The sequence below is a fragment of the Sphaeramia orbicularis genome, chromosome 6 (assembly GCF_902148855.1).
Source record: "Sphaeramia orbicularis chromosome 6, fSphaOr1.1, whole genome shotgun sequence".
Lineage (NCBI taxonomy): Eukaryota > Metazoa > Chordata > Actinopteri > Kurtiformes > Apogonidae > Sphaeramia > Sphaeramia orbicularis.
The window spans coordinates 55,250,384-55,276,795 of NC_043962.1; the positions used below are offsets into that span (position 1 = coordinate 55,250,384).

Consider the following 26,412-nt stretch of genomic DNA (forward strand, 5'->3'; position numbering starts at 1 on the left):
ACAAGTCCACCGGGGATGGCAGAGGTTTATGACCTTCTGTACAGTCCTGTCCTCAGCTGGGATCCAGCAGACCGCCCCCATGGCAGAAGGTCCAGATGGTCTCCATGGCGGACTGATAGAAGACCAGCAGCAGCTTCTGGTCCAGTCTGTTCTTCCTAAGGAAGTGCAGTCACTGCTGGGCCTTCTTCACCATGGCCTTGGTCAGTGGCGTAGTGGTCCCTGGAGAAGTGGGTATACTCTCAGTTTTTGGCTTCTAAATGGAAATGTATTCAACATGAATCAAACATAGGATAATGTAGTCTCTCATAACGTTAGCCTACTCACACAGTTTAACTAATGGTGACAAAATCTCTTCTCTAAATGTGCACTCATATTTCCACTAGTTTAAAACAGTCACTCATTCTGAAACCACCTTAAAACTGACCTCAGAATTATGGATTCCATCAAAGTATGTTCTCCATATGTGTCACTCATTTGGAAGACGTTTTTCTGCCTTTCTCGTTTGCATTTCCAATAATCGCACATCTTTCAAAGAGACGTGCAGTGACCTGTCCATCAACTGGAGTGGAACTGGCACCTGAGGAGCTGTCCAATCAGGTTCCAGAGGTGGTCAGTGCTAGTTAGCAATATTTTCCTTGGAATGACCTGCCCTACTCTGCCTCTGATTGGCTCATCCGTCCTCATGCCTAAAGGTAACCAATCTAATCAGTGAAGACAGCAAGTACTAGCCAATTAGAGGCAGAGTAGGGCGGGTCATGGCTCCACCATCCTAGGGATAAAAATGGCTAATTTGGCTCAGACACGACTGAATGATGCGCACTAGGGGAATTTAGAAGAGGGGATACGACTGAAAAATAAGTGTGTATACCCCGTATACCCTGGACTACACCATGGCCTTGGTGTTGGGTGACCAACAGAGATCTGTGGAGATGTGGTTTCCTAGAAACCTGAAGGTGGTGACCCTTTCCACCTCTTTGCTGTTGATGAGGAGGGGGGCGTGGTCCTGTCTCCTGTTTGCTGAAGTCCCATGTGGAGTTCTTTGGTTTTGAGGACCTTCAGTTCCAGGTTGTCTTCTGTTGCTGATCTCTGCCCTGTACGCCGTTGGATACGTGTCCAACCACGGTTGTGTGTCGTCAGCAGATTTGGTGTTGGTTGTTGGGTGGGTGGGATGGAGGACAGTCATGGGTGTCCAGGGCTTAAAGAAAAGGACTCAGCACACAGCCCTGGGGGGCACCAGTGCTGAGTTGAGGGTGGAGGAGGAAAGGTGGGAGTCAGCCCTTTCACTCACAAAACACTCCTACTAATGTGTGTCCAACATGTGGACCAGACTCTACGGACACTCCACCTGTTTTTTAGGGACCCGAGCCGAAAAGGTAAGGCCCTGTCACACAGTGAGAGGCCTTGCCTGCAAGCAAGGCCCTATGTTTTTCGTCGTTTTTTATTTTTTTTATTTTTTTTTTCCGACTATCACTTTGAACTGGATTTTTGACCCCCTAAACATGCTCATAAACTCACCAAATTTGGCACACATGTCAGGCCTGGCGAAGAATTTTATTCAATGAAAAATTAACCCTATAGGTGCCAAAATGGCACTCTCTAGCGCCACCTATGTGAAAAAAACGGTAACTGCCCTAGTGGCCAGTAGGAATGTTGCACAGACATGAAACCACTGCCAAAATTTTTGTTGGATCATGCTCTACAATCATCCACTGGACACTCATGACCCTATCTCCACAGGAAGTTTCGCATATGCCTTTCAAAATAAAATTTTCAAAACTAACTCCAATGACACCGTTTGTGGTATTGACTTCTAATAGCGCCAAAAGATACAGTGAAACGTCCTTAATAAAACAATTTCACACCTTTTCCATAACTGTCTTAGTTTTTTTTTTACAAGCCCGCAAAGTTGCGATGTTTGGAAGTCATTTTTCTTTTTGCAGTTTTTTCCCCACATGTGATGTATCTACGCGTTCACGAGACTCACCACAACATTCACATTGCAAAATTTTTGAGATAGGATTTACGGTTATTGATTTATAACAATTTGTTTCTTTTCATACTTTTTGCTCTTTAGACTGCCATTTGACCCCCCTTTAACATGCTCCAAAACTCACCAATTTGCCATGTATGTCATGGCTGGTGAACACTTCCATTCAATATCAAAATTAACCCCTTGGGTACCAAAATGGACTCTGCAGCGCCAACCTATGTACTAAAAAACACACAAAATCTGCCCTAGCGGCCAAGTAGGGAATGTCACAGAAACATGAAACAAAGGCCAAACTGTTGGTCTGATGAGCCCGACAAATCATACACTGACACTCATGAGCTAACTCCAACAGGAAGTTGGCAATCTGCCTTTGAAAGTTACTCTACGTTTCTGCAATTACTGCTTATTCATTTCAGACTTTTGACAAAAAAGTTTAGGACCTCATTAAATTCCCACAAGTCTGCAGAATCCAAAACTGAAGAAATTTCAGATACGACCTATGGTTATGGAATAATGGGCGATTTTTTGAAGACTATGTTTAGTTTCACTTTTCCAAATGCAAAATCCCTATAAAGTTCTTGCTGGTGCACATTTTCACATGTCTCTCTGTAGGGCAGTGGTCATGTAGTGCCTATGGAGCTGAAGGACCTGGTTAAGTCCCAGGTAATCCAACAATTTTTTTTTTTTTTTTTTTTTTAATTTTAAACAGGTTTTACTGCATTTGTATTGTGGATATTGGAAGTTTTGCACACATTCAAAAGTACACGGAAGTAACTTTTTTTCAAAATAAAAACCAAAATTAAGATTAATACAAATGTCTATTACATAACTTCTTTTCATTTTTTATGACCAAACACCTTCAAACTGTTTGTACAATGTTTCTTCATTCAAAAGTACTCTTTCTCACAGACACACATGCTCACACAATAGGGTTTTTCCAAAATAAAAGCCTTAAATGTGGTAAATCATCACTTTTATACTCACTTATTCATACAATTTCAATTAATTTTTCAAACTGATTCTTTCTCTCACATTAAAAACAAATGCACATACACACAGTAGGGTTTCCAAAATAAAAGTCTCATTTTAAAGGTGATGGTGGTTTCAGCAGAGGGTCACTGGTGTTCTGTACAGATGTAAGGAGGACAGAACCTAAAGGGTGGGAACTGGTATGGGGACGGAGAGGTGTGAGTGGAGCTGAGGCGTCGACAGTCACGGGTGGCGGATCACGGGGGAGGCGGATCGCCCGGTGCGAGGTCCCGCCCAATGCTGCTTGCAGCTTTAATTTCATATTGGTCTTTGTCTAAAATAGTGATTAAATCAGTGGTTTCCAAACTTTTTTTGTCTCCTGACCTCATTTTAACATCCTAAATTTCTGTCCACCCTAGACGTTCAAAACAGACTTTTTTGTTTTTTATCCTGTAATAGTTTTCTCTCCTCTGTTTCAAATCCAGGATAATTTTAGACACATTTAGTCTATATAATGTATATTATTATGGACGGAGGCAGTAAATCCAGGTGTAGATTACTGCACAAAGGGAGAATTGGATTTTCCTTGGTCAGGATCTGTACAGTCAGTCCAGTTTGGATTTACAAGGAGGACAATTAATACTGAACAAACTAGAACTGAAACTATGAATTATGAAAGAGCTGCAGCATCTGAAACTGACCACAATGAACAGATAAAAAGAACCACAGTGTAGCAGTTTGGATGGATGAATGGATGGAAGGAAGGAAGGATGATAGATGGATGGATGATGCACAGGTGGATGGATGGATGGATGGATGGATGGATGGATGGATGGATGGATAGATAGATAGATAGATAGATAGATAGATAGATAGATAGATAGATAGATAGATAGATAGATAGATAGATAGATAGATAGATAGATAGATAGATAGATAGATAGATAGATGATAATGGATGGATGATGCACAGGTGGATGGATGATGATGGATGGATGATATAGATGGCTGGACGGACGGTAGGACGGATGATAGATAGATGGATGATGAATGGATGGATGGATGGATAATGATGGATGGATGGATGGATGGATAGACAGCTAGATAGATGGATGGATGATAGATAGATGGCTGATGATGGATGGATGATGCACAGGTGGATGGATGATGATGGATGGATGATATAGATGGATGGATGGACGGTAGGACGGATGATAGATAGATGGATGATGATGAATGGATGGATGGATGGATAGACGGCTAGATAGATGGATGGATGAAAGATAGATGGATGATGGATCGATGATATAGATGGAGGATGGATGGATGGATGACGATGATGGATGGATGACATTAGTAGTATTTATTACAAATAAAATTATCTGAGTTTAATCTCAGTCTCTGACTCTTATGAGTTTTTCCTCATATTTATATAATACAGTGTGAACAGAAAATATCCATGTTTTATTTCTTGTACTTTTAATCAGAAAACTGATTAATTGAATTATTCTTCAAGAATATCTGAGATTTTTGAACTGAGTTGTTTTATTTTTTATTGTTGAGTTTGATTAAACTGAGCCCAGTCACAAACACTTCTGTCATAATTCCAACCATGTGGTACTGGTCCTATTTAAAGGGTTTCCTTTGTCTGTATAGACTGAGGACTCACTCCAGTGACCTCTGACCTTCACACTGATCTGGTTATCACGGTAACAGCAAAAAAAAAAAAACAATGAAAAAAATGAAGAAAAAAAAAAAGGAAGCAGCTCAGAAAGTGGAGAATAAAGAAAAGCAGAAGTTTGTGTTAGTTCCTGTTCAGACGACATGAAGACTCGGTGTGTGTTCCATCGTCTCGGTGAGTCCAACCATCAAACACTGGCCTGATCGATCACTGATCGGACCCATGGGTTCCTGATTCAGTTCCCCTTGAACAGGATGAGGTCAAAGGTCAACGTTCAGATGGAAAGGAGCAGTTTGATCCTGGGTTTGATGTGTCGACTGGAGTGCCGCCTAAAGGCGTTTCCATGGCGCCAGCCGACAACACACAAACAGCTGATTGGACCGATGATTGATCTGTATTGATTAGAAGTCAAACATTATTAGTGTTGATTGGTTCCATTAGAGTCAGTTGAACATTTGGATCAAGAAGTCCATCTGTCCTTCAGAAGTGTTCAACTGAACCTTCTGCTGTGGAGTTGAATGACAGCTGTCAATCAAACAAAGGTCTGTTCAGTCTGGTTTAACTGGTCTGTTTAGTCTGGTTTAACTGGTCTGTTTAGTCTGGATTAACTGGTCTGTTTAGTCTGGTTAAACTGCTCTGTTAGCTGGTTTAACTGGTCTGTTTAGTCTGGTTTAATGGTCTATTTAGTCTGGTTTAACTGGTCTGTTTAGTCTGGTTTAACTGGTCTGTTTAGTCTGGTTTAACTGGTCTGTTTAGTCTGGTTTAACTGGTCTGTTTAGTCTGGGTTAACTGGTCTGTTTAGTCTGGTTAAACTGCTCTGTTTAGCCTGGTTTAACTGGTCTGTTTAGTCTGGTTTAACTGGTCTGTTTAGTCTGGTTTAACTGGTCTGTTTAGTCTGGTTTAACTGTATTAGTCTGGTTTAACTGGTCTGTTTAGTGGTTAACTGGTCTGTTTAGTCTGGTTATACTGGTCTGTTAGTCTGGTTTAACTGGTCTATTTAGTCCTGGTTAAACTGGTCACTGTCTGTCTGTCCACTTCCTTAAACTGACTCTGGATCAGATCAAGTTGTTTTTTTGTTCAGACTGAACTCTGTCTCGTCCACAAACATGTCCAACCAGAGACCATTAGTGAAGGAAGATGCTCCACTGTGGACAACAGAGGACAACCACAACACTGGGGTCATTGGACACTGTTGGTTTGGGTTGACCTCTGACCTGTGACCTGTGTCCTCTGACCTGTGTTCTCTGACCTCTGACCTGTGTTCTCTGACCTGTGTCCTCTGTCCTCTTCAGGTGTCTGTGTCCTGCTGCTGTCTGGACTGACTGTTTCTTCAGGTGAGATGATGAATTCAACCAATCAGACTCAATAACAGTTGGACATTTGGTCCATGTGTCTTTAACCTGTTGAATGTGTTGACTCTGTCCAGTCTCTGTGGACGTCCGTCCAAACCGTCAGCAGTTCTTCAGAGGAGACAGTTTGTCTGTGAGTTGTGCAGATGTTCAGACAGATGGATGGACAGTGAAGAGGACACTGAGGAACGGAAACACTGGGACATGTGCAGAGTTTGGAAGGATAGACGGGTCATTCTGCGTTGTCGATCGTGTCACGCCAGTGTCCAGTGGAGTTTACTGGTGTGAGACCAGTTCAGGACAGCAGAGTGACCAGGTGTCCATCACTGTAACAGGTGAATAAACTGAGCTGTGATTGGTTGAAGTGTGTCTCTAACAGGATTGGTGGTTCCTGAGGGAAGTCCAGCTTTAACTGGAGGTTTCCAGTGTGGCCTTGTGGGTAGCAGGTTCTGTTCCAGACAGTGGACCAAGGTTATAATAGTTTTGGATTTTTAATTATAGTTCAGTTTTAATTAGTTTTGACTTTTTTTTCTTTAATTCAGTTAGTATTAATTAGTTTTTAGAACATGTTTGCTAGTTTTTATTAATTATTGTTTTTTTCTGAATGCAGAGTTTTAGTTTAGTTTAGTTTTAGTATTAGTTTTAGTTATTTCAGATATTTTAATTTCCTCACTATTCTATTCAAAGAAATTAGTGAGGCGTGGATCAGCAGGTTACCCCGGACACTTTATTTGGGGGTGGGGTTAGGGCGGCTCATTGACTGAGCAGAGACACAAACACATGTACAGTACGATGCATAAATTCCCTATAGCAGAGCAGGTTGGTGGGGGGGGGGGTCCATACACAACGTCACTTACGTAAAAACAATGCAAAGATGTGCAAAGAACGAGAGGAGATACACAAAGTAGCCGGCAGTAAACCAGATACAAACATATATAAACAAGCTAACCAGAAGTAAACCGCATACAAACATATATAAACCATATAGAAACATATATAAACCACTTATAAACATATTTAACCCAGTCCATCAGCAGTAAACCACACACCTTAGCAGATATCTCATATCTGAATAATCTACAGTTCCATTATTAGCCAACTTTGCTTCACTTCAATTCAGCTAGCTGTAGCTAGTAACGTCAAACGTTTTTTACCATTGTAATAGGTTCCATCCCTCTGTAATTGGATTAGTTTTCATCCTCCTCTTCTCTTCTCTTCTAAACTGTGCAGTTAAGGCCTTGGAAGGCCTTTTCATGGTGATAAACTCTCCAGTCTTTACCTGGATGCTAGTTCAACACCTGTCTGACTCTGTCATTCAGCTCCACTCTGTCTCTGTCACTCACACACACACAGTGAGCAACAAAAAAAAAAAAAAAACCTGACCTCATGCATCACTGAAGTAAATCCCAGACAGGACTGTGCTGCTTTGTCCCAGCTTTAGTCTGTATGTTCCAGGTCAGTGGCTCTTAACCTGGGTTCGATCAAACCCTAGGGGTTCGGTGAGTCAGTCTCAGGGGTTCGGTGGAGGTCAAGACACACACTCGACTCATTAGTCGGGTGTGTGTGTCGGGCTAGGTCCGTGTATGTAAACAAACGGCTTCGGAGACTCTTTCTCTGATTGACATCCAATATACGCGGTGTATTGTTGTTGCTTACAGCACTACAACACATCCGGAAGTGTTTATAATCTCTTCTACTCGTCTGACGATGAATTATTTTCCACATCGTTGTTATGACTTTTGCCACTTCCTGTTAACCACGGAGGCAGACATGTGTAGCGTTTGTTTGCATTTTCGGTCACCACACTGGTCAGTTACAATCATGTGACGACCGACGCACCGTCGTGGATGGAGAAAGAGAGTGGCACTGGCCAAGGTGAAGCCACGCATTTCTGAACTGGTCTGTCTAAGGCAACAGCAGGAGTCACACTGATTTGCAGTAAATATTCATTATTATTGTAGCCTGATGGAAATTAAGTGATGGGTGTGTGTTAAAATGTTAAAAATGATAAATAGCATAAATACAATAAGTTCATTATTGGGTTAAAAAAATAGGTTAAAATTGAAACCATTTGAGTGTGGTATTATTAAAAAAGGTCATGTCTTTGTGAAAAGGTATGGAATTTGTTGTGAGTTCATGCACTGTATTGGTTTTGTTCTTTGAACACAGTGATGTTAATGCACGGTTCATTTTGTGCACCAGTAAAACATATACCTGTGTCTTGAATTTGAAAAAAATCCTTTTTTATTTTTTAATAAAGAAGGGTTCGGTGAATGCGCACATGAAACTGGTGGGGTTCAGTACCTCCAACAAGGTTAAGAACCACTGTTCCAGGTAGAGTGGAGACCAGAAGACGACTGGAAACCACCAGTGACCAGACATGACGGACTGTGAAGTGTCATATGGCGCCAACAGCTAAAACTGCTGGAGCAAAATAAATCAATTTGATATCAATCCAACATTGACAAAGACGAAAAGTGAATTTTATCCATAATTTTTATACGTTTTATTTAGTTTTGTAAGCTCACAATACAGTTTCAGTTAGTTATCGTTTTTTTCTTTCAATTAGAGTTTTTATTTATTTCACTTAACAAAAATGTTTTTTTCAATTTTAGTATTTGTCATTTCGTTGGTTTTCGTTAACAATTATAACCTTGCAGTGGACGTGGACCACAGCTCAGTCTGACCACCAATCAGCTCTCTGTATAGTTGGTGTGAGGACAGTGGGCGGAGTCACACACGTATTAACTGTAGATGAGGACATCCCATATTCATCTAGTTTCAGATGTGGACACAGTTCAATGTTGAAGTCCCCCTTATGACCTTAGATCAGAACCACTGCTGGGAGTCCACTTCATGTGTGTGTCCTTTGTCTTTATTTGTGTCTCTGCTCTCATTTGTCCAACTCTGCTTGTATTTAACAGATTTTTATGTAATCTTGGAGATCCCTGCACTTCCTGTGGAGACAGGAAGTGATGTCACTCTGCGCTGTAGAGTCAGAGGTGGTTCAACACTGAAAGCCGAGTTTAAAAAAAACGGTCGGACACTCACATCTGACCTAGTAGAAAAGTGGACCATCTCTGTAGACCACCTGTCTGATGCAGACCAGTACTCCTGTTATGTTCCAGATCTTGGTGGATCTCCAACGAGCAGCCTGAGGGTCAAAGGTGAGGACTGTGACATCACTTCCTGTTCATAAAGTACACATTACAGACAGAACATATGTAGGTCCCCTGGTGGACACTCATAGTACTGCAGTTCAACATTTTCACCACAATCAAATGTCTCCATCGTATGTTTCTATAAACACAGCTCAAACCAATAGATAGAACATGGATCTTCAAATCTTTGGTCACATGTTCCATCTGTAAAGTTGGTTTCAGATTTGACAGCTCTTACAGCGGTTTGGTTTCTGATCCAGGATTCAGTTGAATTGAATTCATGTAGATCATGAAACATATAAAGTCAAACCAAAGTGGTCCCAGTATAGATCCTTGTGGAACACCGGTCCATGTGTCCACATCAGTGCATTTCTAGACTGTCTTCTGTCTGTTATGATGAGTGTAATGTTGCACTTCCTGTTGGGGTTGTTCCAGTTCTGTCCAGACTGAACAGAACCATGTATCTGCAGCGATGCCCCAAACCAACTCCATATCAGAACATTCACACGTTGTTCTGTTTGTACAAGAATGTTGTGTTTTCAATCCTGTTTAAGTCCTGAAACATCGGATTAATTTTCCTAAAAGTACTAATTTGAATCCGCTTCATGGACTTTGACTCAGGTTCTATTAAATAAATGTGGAACAGACACCATCATTTGTTGAGGATCCTGACAGGAACCTTTATGTGCAGATACAGAGCAGAGTTCTGCTGGTCCTCAGAGTCTGTCAAACATTCTACTGGTGCTGATTAATCCAACGCTGTGTTTGGTTCTGGATCCAGTTCTGATGAACCCGTGGACCTGATGGTAGATCAGGAACTGACACTGAACATCATGTTCTGTCGTCTCCTACAGTTTCTACCAGTGTCAGCTGCTCGTCTTTCAGACAGGGGAAGCTCAGTGTCGGCTTACATCAAAAAAAAAAAAAAGTCAAGTTATTTTATTTAAACATAAATTCGGCTCTCCATTCCTTTTTAAGAAAATGGTCATATTGTACCAAGTAAACAAGAAAACATTGAAATTATGTTAAATTGAAACAAGGAAGTACAATGAGTGTGTTTTATTTACAGTGCAAGAAATGAACGAGTAATTTGGTAGTGGTTTTCTCTGATTTCACAGCAGAATGTGTGACAGTATTAAACTGAACTGTGTCAGTGAAGGAGCAGATCTGAAAACAGCTGTCAATCAAACAGGATTCAGCCTTTCGACTGATCATCCAATCAGCATGTGTAATCCTGACATCCAGCCCGGCCGAGCTCCGCCCACAGCTCTATTCACCCCCAGAGACGCCCAGCATCCGGGGGCGGGACAACATGGTGTCATTTCTCCAATTAGCGTCCAGTTTTGAGGCAATGAAAAAACTGTTCCACTCAGTCCCATTGAAGTGCATGGACGCTGAGCGTCTACGGACAAATGCACTGAGCAGAGATGGAGGAGAAAACACAGACACGGGAATGGAGGAGAAGTGAGCAACATCCAGTCTGTGATTTGTGATAAAGCTGAATCTGAACGAACTCGTCTGTGAGATGAACGTGTTCTAACACATTTGGAGTCAATGAAATGTCAACACAACCGAACAGATTTAACCATTTAATTTGAGTCATTTTAGGGGAAGCCGAGCTTCCACTGCAGTCTGAGAGAAATCACCACTGGTTTCTACCACCACTACCTCTGTTCCTACAACTTCATCCTCTGATCCTGGTTCCTCTTCAGATCCTGGTTCTTCAGGTCCTGGTTCTTCAGGTCCTGGTTCTTCAGATCCTGGTTCTTCAGATCCTGGTTCTTCAATGTCCATTGTGAGGCTGTTCCTCCACCTGCTGGTCGCGAGTCCGTACTGCGTCTCCACTGTCCTGATGGTGTCGATCTACCGTAAAAGGAACACAGGTTCTCATATGTTCTATGTTCTTGTATGTTCTCAGTTCTTGTATGTTCTAGGTTCTGGTATGTTCTCTGTATGTTTCTGTGTCCAATCCCAGCGTTTAGTCCATCTCATCATATCAATGTTGGGTCTGATCGAATGACTGGTCGTTCTAGGTTCTAGGTTCTCGTATGTTCTAGGTCCTCATATTTTCTAGGTTCTTGTATGTTCTAGGTCCTCATATATTGTAGGTCTTCATACACTACCGGTCAAAAGTTTTAGAACACCCCAATTTTTCCAGTTTTGTATTGAAATTCCAGCAGTTCCAGTCCAATGAACAGCTGTAAATGGTACAAAGGTAAGAGTGAACTGCCAGAGGAAAAAAAAAAAAGGTCAGGTTAAACAAAACTGAAAAATAATGTACATTTCAGAATTATACAAAAAGGAGAACAAGAAATGGGTTAAAAACTTAAAGCAGTTCTGCAGCAGTGGAGGTTGATCAAGTCTGGAAAGTTGGTGCTACCAGTTCCTCCAGGTGTCCCAACGTTTGTGAATTCCTTCAACCCCCTGTGTCTGCAGAACAGGAGTGTGGAACACACTGTGGTACCAGACCCATGGAGCAGTACTGGTACAGGACTGGACTGCAGACAGTAGTGTGGTTAGTATAAAAATGGAAAAGAGGAAAAGACAATTAATGATAGAAGAGAGACAGAGCATCAGAAAGATGATAAAGTGTAGGTGTGTCCTCCAGAGAAATGTCCAAGAAAGTCCAGGTGTCAGTCAGTCCAGTTTCCTTCAGCATCCAAAGGCACTGAAACTGGACTGGAAATGCAGACAGAAGAGGTCTGGCAGTGACAGTGGTCGTAGTAAGACAGTCTGAGTTTCCAGTGGGAACAGCAGACTGAACAGATGCAGGTCAAACACTGGTCGTGAACACCTGGACCTGAGCTGTGTTTGACTCCGCCCACAGGAAGAAGAGCAGCCGTCGCCATGGAAACCAGGCAGCATCACGTCGGAGACGAAGACGAAGACGAAGACTACGACGACGTGGCTGCAGGCGTCGCCATTGAACACGACTTCTGAAGAGATGACGTCAACTTTGACACTGAAATATGTTTTTATTTCTAATTTTACACTTTTCATCTGAAAAGATTCTGAAAAACAAGAGTTTTTTCTTTTCTATAAATGATGTGATTTCCAAACTGAACAGAATTAGTTTGTAAATAAATGTTTCATAAACTCTTTAATATTTTAATCTGGTTTTATCTGATGGTGATGTTTTAAATATTAAACTTTACTCATTTATTCTCATTATTCTATGTTGTTTTTTTACTCCACCTTTCTGTTCAGTTGGAGTAAATCCAGTCTAAACCCACTGGAGTTTGTGTTCCATTCTTCATCAGCTGAACTCAGATCTCAGTCTGTGTGTTGGTGTGTTCACTTAAGGCCTGTTTTGGGTCCAATACTGTTCTGAACCTGTGGAAATGTGGGAGAGTGGACACTGAGAATCCATCCACCACACAGCTGTGGACCGTCCACTGGACGAGTGGACACAAGGACTATTGGACAGGTGGACACTAGGGTAGACACAGTGAAAGGACAGGACTATTGGACAGGTGGACACTAGGGTGGACACTGTAAAAGGACAGGACTATTGGACAGGTGGACACTAGGGTGGACACTGGAAAAGGACAGGACTATTGAACAGGTGGACACTAGAGTGGACACTGTAAAAGGACAGGACTATTGCACAGGTGGAAACTAGGGTGGACACTATAAAAGGACAGGACTATTGGACGGGTGGACACTAGGGTGGACACTATAAAAGGACAGGACTATTGGATGGGTGGACACTAGGGTGGACACTGTAAAAGGACAGGACTATTGGATAGGTGGACACTAGGGTGGACAATGTAAAAGGACAGGACTATTGGACGGGTGGACACTAGGGTGGACACTATAAAAGGAATGGACTATTGGACGGGTGGACACTAGGGTGGACACTATAAAAGGACAGGACTATTGGAAAGGTGAACACTAGAGTGGACACTGTAAAAGGAAAGGACTATTGCACGGGTGGACACTAGGGTGGACACTGTGAAAGGACAGGACTATTGGACTGGTGGACACTAGGGTGGACACTGTAAAAGGACAGGACTATTGGACAGGTGGACACTAGGGTGGACACAGTAAATGGACAGGACTATTGGAGAGGTGGACACTAGGATGGACACAGTAAAAGGACAGGACTATTGGACAGGTGGACACTAGGGTGGACACTGTAAAAGGACAGGACTATTGGACAGGTGGACACTAGGGTGAACACTGTAAAAGGACAGGACTATTGGACAGGTGGACACTAGGATGGACACTGTAAAAGGACAGGACTATTGGACAGGTGGACACTAGGGTGGACACAGTAAAAGGACAGGACTATTGGACAGGTGGACACTAGTGGACACTGTAAAAGGACAGGACTATTGGACGGGTGGAGATTAGGGTGGACACTGTAAAAGGACAGGACTATTGGACAGGTGGACACTAGGGTGGACACTGTAAAAGGACAGGACTATTGGACAGGTGGACACAAGGGTGGACACTATAAAATGACAGGACTATTGGACAGGTGGACACTAGGGTGGACACAGTAAAAGGACAGGATTATTGGAGGTGGACACTAGGGTGACACTGTAAAAGGAAGGACTATTGGACAGGTGGACACTAGGGTGGACACTGTAAAAGGACAGGACTATTGGACAGGTGGACACTAGGGTGGACACTGTGAAAAGGACAGGACTATTGGACAGGTGGACACTAGGGTGGACACTGAAAAGGACAGGACTATTGGACAGGTGGACACTAGGGTGGACACTGTAAAAGGACAGGACTATTGGACAGGTGGACACTAGGGTGGACACTGTAAAAGGACAGGACTATTGGACAGGTGGACACTAGGGTGGACACTGAAAGGACAGGACTATTGGACAGGTGGACACTAGGGTGGACACTGTAAACGGACAGGACTATTGGATAGGTGGACACTAGGGTGGACACTGTAAAAGGACAGGACTATTGGACAGGTGGACACTAGGGTGGACACTGCAAAGGACAGGACTATTGGACAGGTGGACACTAGGGTGGACACTGTAAAAGGACAGGACTATTGGACAGGTGGACACAGGGTGGACACTGTCAAAGGACAGGACTATTGGACAGGTGGACACTAGGGTGGACACTGTAAAAGGACAGGACTATTGGACAGGTGGACACTAGGGTGGACACTGAAAAGGACAGGACTATTGGACAGGTGGACACTAGGGTGGACACTGTAAAGGACAGGACTATTGGACAGGTGGACACTAGGGTGGACACTAGAAAAGGACAGGACTATTGGACAGGTGGACACTAGTGGACACTGTAAAAGGACAGGACTATTGGACGGGTGGACACTAGGGTGGACACTGTAAAAGGACAGGACTATTGGACAGGTGGACACTAGGGTGGACACTGTAAAAGGACATGACTATTGGACAGGTGGACACAAGGGTGGACACTATAAAATGACAGGACTATTGGACAGGTGGACACTAGGGTGGACACTGTAAAAGGACAGGACTATTGGACGGTGGACACTAGGGTGGACACTGTAAAAGGAAGGACTATTGGACAGGTGGACACTAGGGTGGACACTGTAAAAGACAGGACTATTGGACAGGTGGACACTAGGGTGGACACTGTGAAAAGGACAGGACTATTGGACAGGTGGACACTAGGGTGGACACTGTAAAGGACAGGACTATTGGACAGGTGGACACTAGGGTGGACACTGTAAAGGACAGGACTATTGGACAGGTGGACACAGGGTGTGAAGTGTCGTCTGTGATTCTGAAGGAGTTTGACCAACGTATGAACGAGTGGAAACGAAACCAACACAAGGAAATCTGGACGGAAATGACACGAACACAGACACAGATTTAAGATGACCTTTGACCTGCACTGTTTTTATTGGACTGTTTCTGTCTTCTCTTTTCCTTCCTGTTCTTTTCTTTTTCTATCCTTTCTTTTTCCTTTCCTTTTCTTTTCATTGCCTTTGTTTTCTTTTCTCTTCTTTCCTTCCTGTTCCTCTTTTTCTTTCTTCTTCTTTCTTTTCTTCTTTATTTCCTTTTCCTTTTTCTTTTCTTTTTTTTCTCTTCTTTCCTTTTCTTCTATTTTTCCTTTCTTTTTCTTCTTTTTCTTTATTTCTTTCCTTTTTTTTTCCTTTCCTGTCCTTTTCTTTTCTTTTTGTTCCTTTTCTTTCCTCTTTTCTTTTCTTTTCCTTCCTTTTCTTCTCTCTTTCTTACCTTTTCTTTCCTCTTTTTCTTTTCTTTCCTTTTCCTTTTCTCTATCTATTCTTCCTTTTCTTTTCTCTTTTTTCTTACGCTTTCCTTTCTTTTCCACTTTTCCTTCTTTCCCTTTTATTTTTCCTTCTATTCCTTTTTTTATCTTTTCTTTCCATTTTCTTTTCTTTGTCTTTTCTTTTTCTTTTCTTTGTCTTTTCTTTGTCTTTTCTTTTCTTTATCTTTTTTTTTCTTTTCTTTTCTTTTCTTTTCTTTTCTTTGTCTTTTCTTTTCTTTTTCTTTTTTTTCATTTCTTTGTCTTTTCTTTGTCTTTTCTTTGTCTTTTCTTTTCTTTTCTTTTCTTTAAGGCAGGCATGTTCAAAGTCCGGCCCGGGGGCCAATCACGGCCCGCGGTCAGATTTTATACGGCCCACAGCTTGGGTTTTAGAATGTATTATTTACGGCCCGCTTGGACTGTTGAACTGAGTACATGAATCATAAAAGGTTCAAAATGCAGTTTCTCTGTTCACCTCATGGTGGCAGCACCACTCTAACTCTATCTGGCTCTGTGACCTCGCCGTGAACCTTTTTCACTAATTTCTAACCACGGCGCCTGTAAATTAAAAAAAAACAAAGTTGACAGCGAGGGCCACCGCTTCCAGGAGAGATGGGAATTACACTTTTTTTCACTGAAAATCGAGACAGTTGTGTTTGCCTAATTTGTCAAGAGACTGTTGCCTTGTTTAAGGAATTCAATTTAAAGAGACACGAGCAGACAAAACATGCTAACGCATACGACAAGCTAGCAGGGAGTGAGCGCTCCGAAAAAGTGAAGCAAATTCAAGCTGCTTTAAACTCAACAGTGACTCTTCATTTGAACCTGGGAGTTCAATGAATTCGCCACCAAGGCAGGCTACCAAGTTGCCAGGTTAGTTGCCTCTAACTGCTGGTGTTATGTACTTGTAGATGTGACACAAAATATTACTTTCTGAATGATTTTGTGAAATACAAGAGTAAGAGTCATATGTTTTCATCTTAAACGCTAACAGACTTTGCATTACTGAGTAATATATGAGTAATGATTACTTATATAAGTCATGTTTAAAATGAATGTGGGGTTAAGATTTTTATCAACTTCTTGGACGTCTAAGATACTCTACACAGTTTGTTCTATGTTATCTGACTCCAGATGTGAAAGGAAGGCAGAATTGTTTGTTTTGTTTTGTTTTTTTTAATTTGTTCACACCTGAGTGGCTTAGATTTGGTTACATTGCCATTTAAAAAAATGATATTGTGACAATGAAAATAAAATTGTTGTAGAACAGCACATTTATATGTAATTTTTACTGTTTAAAAAATGTCTGAAGGGACCACTGGCCCCTGGCAATCTCCACATTATCAGATCTGGCCCTCTTGAAAAAAGTTTGGACACCCCTGCTTAAGGGCATTATCAGAGCTACCATTACTCTGAATCATAAAACATAACTTTTGTAATCTCACAGCGTTTCCACTTTTACTCATTTCTCCTCCGCAGCTCCTGTTCCATCAGTAGACTGTATTTAAGGGTCTGGTCTGTGCAGTTCTGGGTCAGTGTCTTCCACTGCACCACGGAGATGAGGTGCCCAGGCGACGGGCGCACGCACTGTGAACACACGGCCTCTGCGAATTTTCCGTGGACATTTGAGGTTTCATAGTCCATACATTTCTCATCCTACATAATCCTACATGTGTGACACCATGTACATGTACCTGTATGAGTCCCACAGTCATAAAAGCTGAGCTTTGTGCAGACCTGTTCAGTCCAGTACAGCTGACTTCCGGACTTTTATCTCCATCCTTCATTCATCAGACTCCTGTTTGTTCTTCTTAGTTTTTGTTTCTGTTCATAAATCCGTTTTTTTCCTTCCACTTGTGCATTTGAGTTCAATCCAAACACATCCTAGACAGTAGACTGTGGTCAGTGACAGGAGGAGCAGCGACACTGAAGCGTCAGATTCAGAGGGACACATACGGGATGTGGAGACGGCGATAATGGATGATTGACAGGAGGCTCAGCCAGGTTTGGCCAATTATTTCATTTGGACCAAATAAAATGATTGGTCAGACTTTTATCAGAAATATATGAGAATTAAACATTTTTGAGTTTCAATACCTGGTGGATTTCTTTTCCATTTTTGTTTGACACACACTTATTAGGAGCATTTTAAGATGACAAAAGAAAAGTGTAAAAATGCCACATCATATGGTATAGCTTTAATATCACTAAAATGCAACTCAGACCTTGAACCTTGTCATACTCTGTGTTTTTTGGCCTAAATGAATTAAATAATTGACGTCACAACTAAAAACTAAACACTAATAAAAACTCCGCTGAACATGAACCTCTGGGCTGACACGTGTGTCTACTGTCGTCATGATGGCGTCTGCAATGACAACAGACGACTGAGTGTTAATTAGAAATTATCACCACAGCGTCGCTCTGTCCTGTCGCCTCGTCATCGTCACCCCCTCCGGGTGTCACTGGGGGGGTGGGGGATTGGGAGGGCGGGGCTTGGAGACATCCATCAGATCAGACATACAACACATACCACATTCACCCCCATTTTATGTTTCTATTCAAGAACATATGACTTCCTTTCTATTTACTATTATTTATGAACTTATTTCAGGGGCCACATTCAGCCCAATATAACATGAGGTGGTCTGGACCGGTTAAAGGAATAACAGTGAAAAAAAAAGAATTACGTTATGAAATGTAATTATGTTTACAAAAGTGTCCTAAAAAATGTGAATAACATGAACAACCTGAAATGTAAGAATATTAGGTGCAATTTTAAGAATATTCTGCCTCAGTTTATCATTTCACATGTTCATTCTAACTTACAGATCACAGTGGATCTACAAATACACAAAACATTTAGTAAAAAGCAGAGTATTGTTCAAATGACATTTACTTCTCTTTAGACATTTCAGGTTTTTCATATATTTTTTTTTTTGAAAGGATAGTTTGTAAATGTAAACAATTTCATCTAATTTTAACTTTTTTTTTTTTACACTAAAACAAAGACAAACATTTGAAGTTGTGGATTCCCTGGACTGGTGGAGAATTGTTGCTGATGTGCCCTTAAACAAGGCACTTAACCCCCCCCCCCATTTGCTCCCCAGACACAGAACATGGTGAGCCCACTGCTCCTAGCATCCAGTGTGTGTGATGCATGATCTAGAGATGGGTTAAAGGCAGAAGAGCAGTTTCAGTGTGTGGTGAATATTTACATGTGTGACAAAAGAAAGATTCTATTCTATTCTATTCTATTCTATTCTATTCTATTCTATTCTATATGGAGCTGGATAAATATTAAAGGCACAGGTTTTTGCTGCCTTGAGTGTGATACAGACATTTGAAGGACTGCAGAATGAACATAAAACACATGATTAACCTGTTGAAAATATCACTGTAACAAAACTTAGTCCTGGGTTTTACATAGAAACTGCAGATGTACAGTTTAGAATAAAAAAGACAAAAGGATTCATTTTTACAAAAAACAACATAAAACAAGACCCCCCCTTGAATTTACAGCAACACAGTCCTGACAACAATAAATTAATACGCTACAAATTAGTACTCGTATATCAAACAAGTGTTCAGAGAACACAAACCTCCACCAAGCACCCTGAACAGTGTACATGTGTGGATCGACTGTTTCTGTTTAAATTCAACAGTTTCCAGGTTGTTCCATACAGCAGAAACAGTTGAAGCTTGGTACCAGTCATGTGTCTGTCAAATTAATTAAATTCACATCAATATTAGTTGAGTTCTAATTTTAAATGTGTGGTAAATGGGATTTTCAGTGTTAATGTAAATGTCCACAGAGTCCACATTCCACAGTGGATGTGGACAATTTAGTTCCAGATACAAGATATTGTTCTAAGCTACAGGTGGATCCAATTGGAGGATAATCTGAGTCGTTTTGAATTTTTTATGAATTTTCAAAAATTGCTCAATGATGACAGATAGGAAAATGGTAGATGTTGTGACCTTGCTGTGACCTTGAACTTTGGCCTACTGGGACCAAAATTTAATGGGTTGGTCCCAGAGCCTAGGCCTATCTGTGGGGAAGATTTGGGAAAGATGGGTGGAATAGTTTTCTCGTAAAGTTGCAAACAAACAAACAAACAAACAAACACGCAAACACACACAGCAAAGTGATCATAACACCTCCTGGTGGAGGGAATAAAACAGTGTTTTTTGACCTTGAGGTCAGGTGTTGGAATTCATATGGGGTCACCTGAAATTTCTAGTCATTGTAAAAAAAAAAAAAAAGTAAATAAATTACTAATAAAAATGTATTTTTTAATGATTCAATATAGATTTCATTATAATTAAAACGCCACACATTTTTCTTAAGAAAAATCCATCCATCCATCCATCCATCCATCCATCCATCCATCCATCCATCCATTATCCACCACTTATCCGAGGCCGGGTCACAGGGGTAACAGTCTAAGCAGGGATGCCCAGACTCCTCCCTCTCCCCAGACTCCTCCTCCAGCTCTTCCGGGGGGACCCCGAGGCGTTCCCAGTCCAGCCCACAGACATAGTCTCTCCAACGTGTCCTGGGTCTTCCCTGAGGTCTCCTCTCAGTTGGGACATGCCCAGAACACCTCCCCAGGGAGGCGTCCAGGAGGATCTGAAACAGATGCCTGATCCACCTCAGCTGGTTCCTCTGGATGTGGAGGAGCAGCCGCTCTACTCCGAGCTCCTCCCTGGTGACTGAGCTCCTCCCCCTATCCCTAAGGGTGCGCCCAGACACCCGACAGGGGAAGCTCATTTGGACCGCTTGTATCTGGGATCTGGTCCTTTTGGTCCTGACCCAAAGCTCAGGACCATAGGTGAGGGTAGGAACGTAGACTGACCAGTAATCCAGAGCTTCTCCTCTCGGCTCAGCTCCTTCTTCACCACAACAGACCGATACAATGACTGCAATCACTGCAGACGCTGCACCGATCCGTCTGTCAATCTCACGCTCCATCCTTCCCTCACTGTGAACAAAGAAAAATCCAGTTTAGATCAAATGCAGGATATAACATCTGAGAGGGCGTGTCTTGATCATGTGACTGCATGCGTTATGATGCTTCAACCTGCCTGGACATCAGCTGAAACTGGACCGAACAGAGAATGGACAGATTTGTTCACCCGCCTGGACCCTCCAAGAAAAAAGTCTGTGTTTTGAACGTCTGGGGTCGACAGAAATGTGTGATGTTAAATGGGCTCATGAGCCAAAAAAGGTCGGAACCACTGAAATAAAAGAAAGAAAAGTGTGTGTGATGCAGAAAACAGCAGGGGTCAGGCGCTCACATCAGTCGTCTCATATCTGCTCAAACACTTCACCTCTGTCATCATTCTAATACCTCAGTCTTTCCAGGTGGAGTAGGTCTGCCTGCTCCTCCATCCAAAGGTCAAACGTGGACACTGAACAGTTCTTCACACTCTCAGGATCTGCTTTTTAGCGATCACCAAACAAAACCAAACAGCTGCTTTCTCATATTTATTGGCAGATAGTAAAGAACTAGAAGACCCACTGATGGCAACGAGTGGATCTGGACCCCAGTGTTGACCAAAAACCACTGAAAAACTATGAAAAAATACTCTGCCAGAATGAGTCCAGTTTAGTGCATGAGCAGAAGTTTAGAATTATTTATACCAGCAGATGGCGCAACAACCCACTGACTGGATTCTATTTTCACTGTAGAAACTCATCATGTTCAGTCCAACATTTACTGTCTATTAATCCAGATATTCTGTTATATAATGTATAATATAATGTATAATGTTTTTAACTCTCCAGTATCCCGTCCAGCAAGGCCCGTACTGAGCACCAAGTGTGCCTTTTTTGCACACTTGTGGAATAATGTCAAAAAAGTTTTCATACAGTTTGTTTTTAATTCTTTTACACTTTTTTCTATTTCATCAACTTGAGCCATAAATAAAAATACCAAAAACTCAATAACTGTCACATTTTTTAACCCTCTAAATGCTGTGTTTGTAATGTAAACAAACCATTTTTTTTTGGATGCAAAAAACACAAAAAAAATTTTTTTTTTTTTCAATATACTACATAAAAAGTGGATCACATATTATTTAATTTTTTCATCCTGGCATATGTCAGTGATTAACTCCAACACTGGTTAATTTGCATTTTTATTTTTGGCGCTAGGTCAAATGTTCAAAAATACTAGCATCTGTCACCAAGTGTGCCAAAAAGGCACACATATAAATCAAACTATTAAATATTATATATTGATTTATTTTTCTGCTGTAATTTGATTTTATTTTTGTAAATCAAGGTCAGCCCTAATCATACAGATCAAACAATCATTCACTTTAGATTTTTTTAACCTTTTAAACAATCTCTTTTCATCATGATGTCACTACATTTTTTGACGCAAAAAACACAGAATATTTTTTTTTTCTTTTCAAAATACTACATTAAAATTGAATTAAATATTATTTGATTTTTGCAGCCTGGCATATGTCAATGATTAACAGCACATTAACAACATTAATAATTAATTTAGACCCTCACCTCTCAAATGAAGCCCAGATATCAGTAAAAGCAGGATTTATGCTTTCCTAATTTTTTTTTTTTCTCTATTTAAACTTTGTTAATTGATTTATCACCTTTTATTTAATATTATCCTCTGTATTTTGCATTTTTTTCTGTGGTATTTTCAGATATTTAATTTACAGGTCATGTTCTTTAATCATCACGTTGAGATTACATTTGAGGGTTATTGTCACAAAAACTGTAGGAAAAGTAACTCTTTTTTATAGAAACAGGTATTAAACAGTTTAGATCAGTAGATTCTTTTGTTCACCAGTGTGTATTTGGATCTTTATGGGTTAAATTCACTCAACTTTTATGAACAACTACATGATCAGTAAATTAAATGTAGGAAAATACATGATTTACACTGAAAAATGCAAATACAGAGCAAGGTTATTATCGTTAATGAAAAACTAACAAAATGACAAAAAACTAGAATTGAAAAAACATTTTTGTTAATTGAAATAAATAAAAACTAGAATTAAAAGAAAAAACAATAACTGACTGAAACTGTATTGTGTGCTTACAAAACTAACTAAATAAAAATTATGGATAAAATTCCCTTTCTTTTCGTTTTTGTCCATTTCGAATCGATATGAAATCGATTTATTTTGCTTGAGTAATTTTCGCTGGTGGCACACGACACTTTTTGGTCCGTCACTTGTGTTCACTTGTGGTTTCCAGTCGTCTTCTGGTCCCCACTCTACCTGGAAACATGGAGACTAAAGTTGGGAGAAAGCAGCAGAGTCCTGTCTGGGATTTATTTGAATACGACGACAGAGAAGAAGAGAAAAGATATAAAAAAAACTAAAACTAAACTGAAACTAAGCATTTAGAAAAGAACAGAAACTAATAAAAACTATCAAACCTGCTCTAAAAACTAATTAACATGAACTGACTTATGGGGAAAAAAAGTAAAAACTAAGTAAAACTAAACAATAATGAAAAATCCAAAACTATGAGAACCTTGTTAATCACAGCTGAGGCTAAATGTAGAGAAATATTCACTTGGACACAAAACATATCTCTGGGTGTTTTCAGGTTAAATTGACATAAATGGGAAATATTCACATGTAAGTGCTTCAGATTTCCATAAACCTTCAGATCTGCTTCTGTCTCAGCCTTCAGCAGCGAATATGTGACTGAATACAGACTGAACTGAAGCCTGCACTAGTCCAAGCTTCACCTTTTCTGCAGGTAAACATGATCCTGTGCTGCCATCTGGTGCATGTATGTAGAACTACCTCAGGTTTAGGTCCATTCAACTCATTCCAGGCCTTAGAGCACAGGTGTCCAACATGAGGCCCAGGGGCCAAACCCAGCCCACTAAAGGCTCCAGTCTGGCCTGTGGGATGAATTAGTGAAATACAAAAATTATACTGAAGAAACTAACAATTAATGGTGTAAAAATCATTTTAATTCAGTTCCACACACAGACCAGTTGGATCTCAGTTGGGTCAGATCAGTAAAACAATATCATAATAACTTATAAATAATGACAACTGCAGATTTTATCTTTGTTTTAGTGAAAAAAGTCAAATTACATGTTAACAAAGTATCCTTTTGCAAAAAATGTAAAGAACCTGAACAAATATGAACAACCTGAAACGTCTTAAGAGAAGTAATTACAATTTTACCAGTATTAGACCTGGTACTATATGTTTTGTGTATTTGTAATCATAATGTAAGTTGTAACGCACATGTGTAAATGATAAACTGATAAACTGAGGCAGAATTATGTTAAAACTGCACTTGTTTTTCTAAAGACATTTCGAATTGTTCATGTTATTCAGATTTTTAAGGAAACGTCATAGATGTAAACATTATCATGATGTAATTTGACTTTTTTCACAGTTATTATTTTACTGGTTCCGCCCACTGCAGATCATTTTGGGGTGAAAGTGGAACTGAACTAAAATGAGTTCGACAGCTCTGCCTTAGAATGGGATTCACTGATGGTTTCACTGCGCTCTCATAATGTCTTATATCGTATTCGTACATTTTGATATAATGATATGAAAACACCATCTCAGACTCACAATAAACACTCATTTGACTTTGTATAAACGTCAGAACTAAGGTGAGGCCTCCGTCCTTGGCTCGGCCGTGTGCACGTGCTGCCGTCTGTTTTCATGGCGTCTGCGTGGAGCTCAGAGGTGTTAGCCAAACACCGTCCTGTCAGATATATGGGTCGCTGTGGGGCGGCCCAGGAGCCGGGCTGCAGTTTGGTTTGGCCACCGGCAGCAGCAGCAGCAGCAGCCGTCTGAGCCGCCGTCAGCTTTCATGTGGCCGAGGCATTTATCTGAGCAGAGACAACAGCGTTACAGCGAACGGAGCGCCTCACTTTGATCAAACTGCTCTTTGAGGTTTCACTCATAAATTGGATGTGACACCTGGAACAATATTTATTTACCAGTATTCTTTACTGGTCTTTATACGTGTGGCCTTGTTTTCTTTTGGCCTGAGTCCAGAAATGTTGTTTGTTCTCCTGGACGTCCAGGAGTCGTTCCCTTAAAGGAGCAAAATGGAATTTCATGCCTTTATTTTCAGCACACGATGAATGAATGATACACTTTGGAGCAAGGTTCTAATAGTCTTGGATTTTCATTATAGTTTAGTTTTATTTAGTTTGGACTTTTTTTTCTGTGATTCAGTTCGTTTGAATTTGTTTTTAGAGCAGGTTTGATAGTTTTTATTAGTTTTCATTTTTTTCTCAATGCTTAGTTTTAGTTTAGTTTTAGTACGAGCTTTAGTTTTGTTGTCTCTTTTCTCTTCTTCTTCATCGTATTCAAATAAATCCCAGACGGGACTCTGCTGCTTTCTCCCAACTTTAGTCTCCATGTTTCCAGGTAGAGTGGGGACCAGAAGACGACTGGAAACCACAAATGATGGATCATGAAGTGTCGTATGGTGCTGCTAGCTCAAATTGCTAGAGCGAAATAAATTGATTTCATATCAGTCCGACAATGACAAAAATGAAAACGAATGGAATTTATTCATAATTTTTATGTTTTAGTTAGTTTTTTAAGCACACAATACAGTTTCAGTAAGTTACCGTTTTTTTCTTCGAATTATAGTTTTTATTTATCTCAGTTACCGAAAATGTTTTTTCAGTTCTAGTTTTTGTCATTTCCTTAGTTTTCGTTAATGATAATAACCTCACTTTGGAGGATATTTAAGACACTAGTGTGTTGACCCGTAGATGTGGTCATTTTTAAGCTGTTGTGTATTTGTGCATGTTGTACCGCATTTGTCCACCAGTCACACAAAGTGTTCTGGGCGTAGTAGCGTGAATGTAAGACTATTGTATTCAAAATTACTAATATCTCCCAAAATATTGGTCCTATTAACTTGTCCTTTTCACTAGTCTCTTCGTTGACCAAAAATACAGAAGTATGACAAACACCAGCAGTCAGCTGTGTATGGATTTAGTGTGACGCCCAAGACACACACACACACACACACACACACACACACACACACGTACTCAGAGGCCACTTGGCTTTTTAAATGTAGAATTACTTGTGTGGAGCGCCCCCTCCAGGTTGGAGGAGGAGGACCCTTAATTTGACGAACATCATAAATGCACATCATTTGTCTGTAAACACTGAGCGTCGTTCACATGTTTTCTGACGTTCAGTTCTCAGTCAGGGCTGTCAAACTCGTTTTAGTTCAGGTTCCACATTCAGCCCAGTGAAGTGGGTCAGACCAGTAAAATAAAAAAAATAAATAAATAAAAAAATGACTTTTTAACGTTCCAGGCAAGTCACGCCAAACTGCGTGAGTGCAAGGAATTGTGGGAGTTAGATGTAAACAAACCAGCATGGTGGACTCATTTACAATCATTTCTATCGCCAAAGGTGTTTGCTCTTTGCTTATTTGAGGGAAACAGAGGAGGAAAAATGGTGCATAAGGCAAGAGAAGCTGTTCTACCTTTAATGTTATGGTATTTGTAGATTTGGATTCGTATTTGGTATTAATTTATTCTTGCATTCATTGGACTAAAAACTAGCTAATGCTAGAGCAGATTATACAGAACATTTGCAGACAAATAATGTCAGAGCAATACCTTGTTTTAATAAACAATTTGCATAAACACCACATTCGGGGGGGGGGGGGGGGGGGGGGGGGGGCTGCCATTGCTATGTGATGGGAGTGCATCGATCTAGTACGAGTTCACGGGTGGGAAGTCCCAGGTTTGACTGACATTCCAGTGCATTTTCACTGGTAGAAGGTGACAGGTGGACTGGAACGCAGCATTAAACACAAGTAAATTGTGAAGGGTTTTGCAACAGCGGCCATTTTTGTCAAACACTCTGCCTGGCATATTTACTTCAATTCCCAAAATGCACCTGTGAGAATAAAAAGATATTCCAAAAAAATAGTAGTGCATAATTTTTGTGTCCTTTTCCTTTGGTTCCGTCGGGGTAATCATTATGTGCAGAATCATCTGTGCACTGCTGGAATACTGACTAGTCCTAATT

At 40.7% G+C, this 26,412-nt stretch overlaps 1 protein-coding gene across 2 annotated transcripts; it reads left to right on the forward strand.

Moving 5' to 3' along the window:
* The first annotated feature begins 4,768 nt into the window (after positions 1 to 4,768).
* LOC115421083 (uncharacterized) lies at positions 4,769 to 12,141 on the forward strand. 2 transcript variants are annotated; one of them, XM_030136793.1, is made up of 6 exons: positions 4,769 to 4,814; positions 5,933 to 5,974; positions 6,067 to 6,324; positions 8,914 to 9,156; positions 10,863 to 11,033; positions 11,978 to 12,141. In XM_030136793.1, the coding sequence occupies exons 1-6, from the start codon at positions 4,784 to 4,786 to the stop codon at positions 12,088 to 12,090; spliced, it is 858 nt and encodes a 285-aa protein (XP_029992653.1). In that variant the 5' UTR covers positions 4,769 to 4,783; the 3' UTR covers positions 12,091 to 12,141. The 2 variants fall into 2 exon arrangements, with proteins under 2 accessions (XP_029992653.1, XP_029992654.1); XM_030136794.1 differs by lacking the exon at positions 10,863 to 11,033.
* The last annotated feature ends 14,271 nt before the right edge of the window (positions 12,142 to 26,412 follow it).

Excerpts from the sequence above, each read along its gene's own strand:
- LOC115421083 (XM_030136793.1), top strand. The coding sequence starts at position 4,784 with ATGAAGACTCGGTGTGTGTTCCATCGTCTCG. Across the intron at positions 4,815-5,932 it reads GTGTGTGTTCCATCGTCTCG|GTGTCTGTGTCCTGCTGCTG; the intron begins GTGAGTCCAACC and ends TGTCCTCTTCAG. Across the intron at positions 6,325-8,913 it reads GGTGTCCATCACTGTAACAG|ATTTTTATGTAATCTTGGAG; the intron begins GTGAATAAACTG and ends TGTATTTAACAG.